The sequence below is a fragment of the Xenopus tropicalis genome, chromosome 3 (genome assembly GCF_000004195.4).
Source record: "Xenopus tropicalis strain Nigerian chromosome 3, UCB_Xtro_10.0, whole genome shotgun sequence".
Taxonomy (NCBI): domain Eukaryota; kingdom Metazoa; phylum Chordata; class Amphibia; order Anura; family Pipidae; genus Xenopus; species Xenopus tropicalis.
The window spans coordinates 36,143,685-36,152,920 of record NC_030679.2 but is presented as its reverse complement, the minus strand read 5'-3'; the positions used below and the strand labels follow the sequence as shown (position 1 = coordinate 36,152,920).

The following is a 9,236-nucleotide window of genomic DNA, read 5'->3' as shown; positions in this document are numbered from 1 at the left end:
ACAGAAAATGATCCTTTTCATCAGGAAGCTGAATTTCTATGAATCTTTAATGGAGCTGCTGCTGGAGCAGACTAGTCAGAATGGCAGGGTGACTGTAGCTTACAGACTAATATCAATTTAATGAGGTCACAGGAGTCACACAGCACTCATATCAGAAACCATTACCCCCAACGCGCACCAAGAGATTCTGCAGCAGCTGCGGTTTTTGCGTGGCGCCCTGCCTACTGGGCTGCTGCTCTATTGGTGTTTATACTCTCATATTCCCAGTCATTGGGCGAATAAACGCTGCTTTCATACGTACATAAGGGTGCAAAGCATCCAGTTCCCCGGCGCACAGCGCTAATCCCGGCACGGAGCAGCCTACGGGGCTGGCACAGCTCGGATTAAGGACAAGAAGAGGTTAAAGCAGAAAACACGTGTTTGTGCAGTCGCTGCAGCAGGAGTGGCGTCTGCTCTAAGGCTGTTCCCTGAAGGTGGGAGGCTAAAAATACTATCGCGCTGCTGCTGCTGCTGCATAGTGCTGCCGCCGAGCCCACTCATGTGCGTGTGTGATCCCGCCTGCTAACTGCAGTGACTTTGCTGCGGCGCTCCGCTCCCCCCTCTCTCCTTAACTGGACTGGTCCATGCTGCAGCCGGCACCGGGAGACATGCTAACCTTCCTCATTCTGTCTGCCACCTCCATCTGGCTGCTGATGGGTAAGTGCCTACTGCCTGCCGGTACCCACATCCCCATCTCCTCTTATCCCCAGATATTACGCAGGTTGCTACTGATAGGGCTTTATTGGCATCATTGGTGACTGCAGCACCTCACTCTCTCTATAGTCTCTGGCTCAGGATGTTGGAATGCAGTGTTTTAGCATCACAGGGAACAGACAAATTAGTCAGTTTTAGTCTCATTTCTCTCTAAATCACATGAAAGATTTGGCTGTTGTGAAACTGGTACAGGTCTTTGCTAATGGATACTTTATTCATGTGTATATGCCTCCTCCTCCTCATACAGTATAATAACCTTTCCGCATCACTGATGAGTGCATGCCACCTTCTATAAACATCTTTTCCCAGTGGCTTTGTACTTCCCTTCACGTCAGTGTTCCCTGCCAGTTCCACTGCATCACTGTATCCCCCAGGGTTTGGGTAGCACCTGCGTATCAGGGGCACATTGGCTCCTATGCTCTTAATATGTAAGCCTGATATCATAATACACTGTTCAAAACTGTGTTTTTCAGAATAAAGTCCCTTTACCATTCTCCCTCAGCCAGGACATAATTAAAATCCTCTAAATCACCCTTAACAGGGGCTATAATACAGGCACTGGTTTTCCTGGCAACCCAACCTCACTTCAGTACTACTGCATTCTTTTTTTTTTTCTCTTTGCTTGACATTACTGTAGTTGTGATTACTCTATACAAAATAACCAAGATTGTATTTTCTACACTGGTAGATTGGTGCACTGCTGTATACAGGTATGATACTAATTACAGGTACGGGTATATGATCTATTACCCAGAATGCTTGGGAGCTGAGGTTTTCCAGATAAGGGATCTTTCCATAATATGGATCACAGTACCATATACAGTCTGTTAAAAAAGATATTTAAACATTAATTAAACCCAATAGGATTGTTTTATCTCCAGTAAGTATTAATTATATCTTAGTTGGGATCAAGTATAAGGTACTGTTTTATTATTACAGAGAAAAGGGAATCATTTAACCATTAAATAAACCCAATAGGGCTGTTCTGCCCCCAATAAGGGGTAATTATATCTTAGTTGGGATCAAGTATAAGGTACTGTTTTACTATTACAGAGAAAAAGGAAATCATTTTTAAAAATCTGAATTATTTGATTATGGGAGATTCCCTTCATTCCTTCCCGTAATTCAGAGCTTTCTGGATAAGGGGTTATAGGATAACGGGTTATAGGATAACAGATTCCATACCTGTATATAGCTTGAGGATACTTATTCAGGGGGGGTGTTACAGTAGAAATATAGGAGTATATTGAAAAATGGTATTGGGCCATAGAAAATTTTCTCAACAGAAAAGGTTATGCCCAAATGATGCCTGCTCTGTATTTATAGCCGAAGGCTGGAGGTCTGTCATCCAAAGAACACAACTCCAAGGGAGGGGGGGGGGTCATCATTTCACATGATCTTCTGTGTCACATACATGCAATACTTTATGCACACACTAATCTATAACCACATGGTCTATTCTGACATGCTGAATGGCAAATGGGGCATATACTGAATGTGTGAATGCACCTCATGCCTTTTATTTTCTTAAATGGAATTTAATTAGGGACAGGCAGATTTGGCTAGAAAACTCATTTGTGGTTTTCATTCAAGTAAATGACAAACTGCACAACTCCTTCTCTGCGGGATATAAACCACCAGCGAAATATATGGTATATTTACACTTTAATTGTACCACCATGATGAAAAGAACTTCTAGCTCAGTAAAAGTTTTTTGATTTCTGGGAAACACGTTGTTCCTTGCATTTCAAATATGAATGTCTGTCTGCAACACAGGATAGAAATTGGCATTGATGCCTGGCAGGCCTATGGCAGAATTTGGCTGGAGGTCCGGCCTGTGCTAGTATCCTATTCCCTGGCTGTCCCCTGCAGCAGCCACCTGTCCGTACCTTGTCTGTCTCCAAAATAAAATCAAGATGTCAAACAGAAACATAGAGAAGAGAGCAGAGCCCCTAATGTGCTGTATAAAACTTACCTTTTGCTACATAGGTTATGAGGCTTCTGAATGCAAAAATGGACACAAGTGACCATGTAACTATTTTCCTACAACTTGACAGTTATTGAGGGTACCTGATAAATAGAGTGCCCCTTATAAGCGTGGGGGGGGGGGGTAAATTAGTAGTGAGAGTTTTTCTTAATGAACTTCTGGCAAATGGCGTTGCTCGTGCCCAGACTTTTTATAGCCATTGAAAATGATGGTTAGAATATGAATTCAGTTTTTATGTTTTTATAAATGTTTCAATTCATAAGCAAACATTTAAGTTTAGTCAAATGTTAAGTTTATTCGAATTGAAAAAAAACCCTCTGAAATTCACAAATGCGGACAGCTTGGGTCTGGCTGAACCTGGAGTATTTGGATAAGTAGTGATATTCAGATAGTTTGGCTGTAGAGTACTCATTCTGTTCCACGCTCGGCTATTCTGTGACAGCTACATAATAAGCATCATTATCTCCCTAACGCTAATATTGGCGGAACTCCTTACGGTAGTGTATCTGCATTCTTTTCTGGTTGCAGGAGGTGATTATACAGTTTATATCACAAACAGAGCATATAATGCAATCTCCTTTCTTTAGAATGCAAGTCTTGTCTCATTGGTGCGACAGTAGCAGAGTCACCATCACAAAATAATATTTAGCAAAACCTGGAAAATACCACTTCATTTCAACACATTTTAAAATATCTTACCCCACATAACATGGTGCACTAGGAAATGTTCCATAGCGACGGTGCATACAATTTTCCTTTATATTTGTAAATTAATATAAATTTGACTATTAAAGTACAGTATAATATGATCTTTTGTTAATCTTTTGTAGTGGTCTTTATATAGCTATCTGCCTGTCTATGCTTCCATCTGTCTGTCCATCTCTCTTATGTCTACTTCTGCATTTTGGTTGGATCGTAATAACAATAGGTCTCTGTGGGAAGGAACTACTAATGAATACAGTTTAAGGTGTAAAGGAAGAGTGGCTGATTGGCTGGCTGATAGAAGAGTAGTGATACGTAGGCCAGTGAAAAGTATCAATTTAAAAGAGGGCAGGTTCTTTCAAACCCAGGCATTGCTAGTCTACAAGCCTCCAGGTGGCCATACACCATACAGCTGCTCATTCAGTCCATTCAATTTGAGGCATCTTATCTGCCCATGTGTGGGCCTGCTCAATTGATAGCTGGCTAAAAATCAGGCAAATGTCAATCAGGCAGGTTTAAAAATCCCATTGTAGACAAAGACGTCACCCAGACAAACAGCATACCCTTATTGTGATCCAATTGTTTGGCCCCAGGGCCCAGTGATCAGATCAGCTAGGAAACTGGGCAACTTCGGAAACCAGAAGTGATACATATGTTTTCCCACCATTGATCAACATTATCGCACCTTTGATGTCTGTTGTGTTTTCCAAGTTTGGGAAAACCTTTTGATGCTATGGGTCAAAAACTGCTCCAGATTCAACTGAGATGAAAAGTCATGAAAAAGTCTTTAACATTGTGGGAAATTTATCACCATTTAAGTCAATGGGAAAGTCCTACAATTCAATAAAGACAATAAGTCACAAGGTTTTGTTGCCACTCACACCCTGAAAATACCTTTGCCTTGTACATCCCAGGAATCGCTGTCTCTCCCTCTGCAATTTTGCACAGTTATTTGACTGGATGTGATACTGCAATCACGTTTGACTATAAGCAGGTATTTTCAGACAATTTGACGCCCCTGGGTGGAGGACAAAATGCCCTTTCCTTACCCATTTCATCACCCATGGGGCAATGAGAGATCAGAGCTCACCACAGAAAAAATTACCCACTTTCTATTCATTTGTGTGGATTTTTAGAAGCATATCTATGAATGAGTGAAAGTTAGAGTTCACCATTTGATACGATTCTAAAAATATCATAGGAATGAATAGAAAGTGGGTGAATTTTACTGTGGTAAACTAAAATCTCACACTTTGATAGAGCTGCCCCTAAAAGTTTTTACATCTTTTCACTAGGGAACCATAGAAAAGAATGATACATATAGGAACATTTCCTCTAAAGTCCATTTTTTTTAATGAGGATAAAATGCGAAAAGAAAGGAACTTTTCAATCTTTGATAAATCTGCCTCTTGGGTTTTTTAATCTGAATTCCTGGCAAACTGTTTACAACTGGTTTCAGTTTGCTTGCATTTGAACGACTTAGCTGGGCTTATGGAAGGGTATTATACATACCAGCTTGTATCAGTAGCTCTAATCTTCACTGGTGCTGGGAAAGGAGGGAACAAGCTGGAAACTGATGGAAACCTATTCCAAAATGGAATATCTTTAATATCAAGCATAATTCTTAGAATTCACAGCATTTGTATCAGTTTTTGGCATGTCAGTTTATATTGTTGGTTTTGGGAAAGACTTTGTACCAGAATTTTATGACTGTCTGTTTTTTAGACAAGCAAACACAGTGTCAAACTGAACTTGCAGAGGCATAACTTGGTTGCGCTGGGTCCCCCTGCAGAAAAATCTTTTGGGAGGGCCCGGCAGGACCAGTCCCTCCTCCCCCCTCCTGGCTCCGTCAGTGTCATACATTGCAGGCCTGATGGCACCGCAATATTTAAGGAAGGAGTGGGGCCGGGGAGGGGGGACTAAGGTTTCCCTGATGCCTGGGACCCCCCGTGACCGTGGGGTCTGCTGTATATATAGTTAAACCACTGAGAACTTATATGAAAATGAAACAAAAGGGGGAAGCTTAGTTGTTGCCCTACAATATTTACCAGGTTTGGCATAACTAAAAGCAATGGGGAGAACAACGTCTGTCAGGGTATAGATCTCCATACCCTACCATGCTACCATAATTTCTCAGATATGCCATCAAAGGGAATCGCCGGTGGGAAGGCCTACGTATCGCATCAGTTTTCCAAAGTCGTGCTAAGTTGCCTGCAGAATAAACGTCACACGACTTCAGAAAAACAGAAGCCGTGCGTAGGCCTTTCCACCGGAAATTCCCTTTCTTGCCAGTGGAAAGGCATTTTAGAGAGAGTAATTGCTTACGGTAGCAGAGATCTATCACGACCAATGGTCACAGGAAAGATCCTAATTGTAATGTGTATGGCTACCTGCTAAGTAGCTTTCTGTGTCTTAGGGCTCTGGCACACGGGGAGATTAGTCGCCCGCGACAAATCTCCCTGTTCGCGGGCGACTAATCTCCCCGAATTGCCATCCCATGGGCGATTTGCCAAAATCGCGCCGCCGCGTGTGCCATCCCACCGGTGACTTACATTTTCGCTGGTGGGATGGCAACTGATGGCAACTCGGGGAGATTAGTCGCCCGAGAACAGGGAGATTTGTCGCGGGCGACTAATCTCCCCATGTGCCAGAGCCCTAAGACACAGAAAGCTACTTGGCAGCAGCTACTTGTCACAGCTACAAAATACCAGAAAATACCCTGCCATAGAAAATACTGAGAATTGCCTCTGCTAAAACACATGTAGGGACAATTATCAGTAAATGATCAGCATTGTCTATTTTTGTAGCATTACAAGTAGCTGCTACTAGTAGCTCTGTGTGTCTCAGGACTATGACACGGAGCTATTTGGGTGTACAACCTTAAGTCTAATCAGAGAGACATAGAGGTTTGCAGAGCTGCTAGAGTTATCTGAGAAATCTAATTTAAACACTGACAAGGCAAAAAACCTTCCCCTGGGTCCATGGTCTGCATGCGTTACTGCCCTCATGAATTATTGGTTCTGTTGATCTGCGGTTCCCATTACTGGAATTGTTGTTATTCAGCCTTTTTTATGTACATCACACCTTCCTTATGCAAATACAAATACACACACACACATATAGACCAGACAATGCATTTGATAGTTGTCAGAATTACATTGAGTATCTTCTAGCACTTTCCTTCTCAAATGAAAACTGTATTGTAAGCTAAATCTATATAGTATATCAGTGTTTGGATAACTGGGATTATTATATATCACATTACTTTATATAGGCTATGCAACAAGGGCCTTTTATGACATATTCTCCTGATGCAGGGTGAATAATATCTGGCCCTGGTACATACAGTACATAATGATACAGTTAAAACAATAACATCCTAGGCATGGCAGTGCCCCTTGAAATCTGATAATAGTCTTTGTATATGAATTGGAGTGATTGAGTTTCTCGTTATTTTCTTGTTTGTAAATATAGTTTTCCTATTTGTGCGGCAATATTTAGTGACCGTTGGTCTAGGAATGGTCTAGGTTATTGTTATCACTGGTTCTTTCAAAAATTCTGTTGTATTAATCTTGCCTTCTTCTTTAATGGCCATACTTATCAGTTATCATTTATTAGACCTTTGTGTTGTAAATCCTCTAGCAGCAACTACTTCATACTTTTCAGGTCAATGTTAAACAGTCCATTAGTGGTGGTAATTTATCAGGTGAAATACTGTATATTACAGGTATTGGACCTGTTATCCAGAATGCTCCAGACCTGGGGTTTTCCATAATTGAGTGGCAAAATGTCAGTGGCATTGGCATTAGTTCTAGGAGGAAAGAAATGCAGTCACTGTAGTCATATTAGACCAAGTATGATAGAAAGACAGATATTTCCTGATTGCCTACCTGATTGCCTAGGAAAGGTGGCAGAGAAGCAAAAGAAGAAAAAGTCCAGACTTTGCAGGAGGAAAACATGGACTGAAACAAAAAGGTGTTTTCAGTCAAAAACAAGCAATTTTCTGCCAAAAGTCTGTCTAGACCAGGGGTCTTCAAACTATGGCCCACAGGCCAGATACGACCCTCCAAGGTCATTTACCTGGCCCACCCTTACTGCATCCTCACCCCTGGCTACTACCTGTTTCCCTCAGTGTTGTCCTCAGCCCCAGTGCGTTATGTCACCGCATCCCACCTGCCAACACTTATGACTCGTCCAGTTTCAGTTTGAGGGCTTACTATAGCCCCCCCCCAACAGTCTGAGGGACCGTGAACTGACCCCCTGTTTAAAAAGTTTGAGGACCCCTGGCCTAGACCAAAAGCCAGTGTCAAACCATGCTTTAACCTTCTCTGCACTATTTTGGTACCAGCATTCCAGGATACGCGATCCCGCTAGAATCCAGATTTGCACTGGCTAGTGAATAGTATGCCTTTGGAGTGCAATGGGCAGGACATGGTGGTCCAGCTGCATGCCCCTTGTTTGTGAGAAATTCAGTAGGTATATTATAGAAGACAGAGCACCTGTGAGTGCAGTATGTTAAGGGAACGTAATGTAGGTATTAATACAGGGCTCCCTTGTGCCTGATCGTGTTGCACCTTGCACCTCATACACTAGCATAGACACGACTAGCACATGTAAGCAATAATGGCCACAATCTGCACCTGTTATTTTACCAAGTGTATGTTCTTACTAATAGAAACTGAGCCCACTAGACTTAAAAATATGATATTGGGCAGTGAAATGAACAATGAACATTTACTTTCGTTGCTAAAGATGTAAAAGTAAAGTATAAATGGGGCATAGAAGTTACATACTGTATTAAATGTGCAGGTTCCTTGTAAAAGCACAAAAATAAATCCTTCTCTATAGATTTAATATGTGTTGATGTAATAAAATATTGATCTTGGCCTCGTCTCCAGTACTGCAGTGCAGTTACTATAACTTCGGCAACATCCATGGGTTTGACGATCAGCTTCATATCGCAAAGATCTTGGGAAATGGAGCACTAGGAAATAACCAATTGGGCCCCACCAACCCAGACCCGATGCCTGCCGGCTGAAGTTTAAAGGAACAGTAACACCAAAAAATAAAAGCGTTTTAAAGTAATGCAAATATAACGTACTGTGGCCCTGCACTGGTAAAACTGGGGTGTTTGCTTCAGGAACACTACTATAGTTTATATAAATAAGCTGCTGTGTAGCCATGGGGGCAGCCATTCAAGCTGGAAAAAAGGAGAAAAGGCACAGGTTACATAGCAGATAACAGATAAGACACCATTGTATTCTACAGGGTTTATCTGTTATCTGCTGTATAACCTGTGCCTTTTCTTCTTTTGAATGGCTGCCCCCATGGCTACACACCAGGGTTTATATAAACTCTAGTAATGTTTCTGAAGCAAACACAAAACTTATACCAGTGCAGGGCAGCAGTACATTATAGTTTAATTTCTTTAAAATATATACATTTTTTGGTGTTACTGTTCCTTTAATAAAATGAATGCGCACTGGGGGGAGGGGGTTGGTTGGCCACTGGTGGGCCCTCTACACCCTAGTCTGACCCTGCAGCCTATCATAAACATATTATTATTAGTCTACTAAAGACTGAAATATTTTGACCCCTTAATTTGCTGATTTAGAACTTTCAGCATCCAAATCCAACCAGCAGTAGCCAGAAAGCAGCGGCCTCCCTCTTACTGTTCCAAGGTGTGTCAGAAAGCCACTGTAATTTCACAAGACATATTCACTAGTATAGATTTTAAAATTGTTCAATCTTAAAGGGGACCTGCCACCCAGACATAAAAAGCTGTATAACAAAA

General features: G+C 41.7%; 1 protein-coding gene across 2 annotated transcripts in view; it reads left to right on the top strand.

Moving 5' to 3' along the window:
- The first annotated feature begins 320 nt into the window (after positions 1-320).
- acsl6 (acyl-CoA synthetase long chain family member 6) overlaps positions 321-9,236 on the top strand; it is a 100,872-nt gene continuing 91,956 nt past the window's right edge. For both annotated transcript variants that reach the window (XM_012959215.3, XM_012959214.3), the window contains exon 1: positions 321-696. In XM_012959215.3, coding sequence (XP_012814669.1) covers positions 624-696 — 73 coding nt within the window. In that variant the 5' untranslated portion in view covers positions 321-623. The remainder of the gene's footprint in view (positions 697-9,236) is intronic.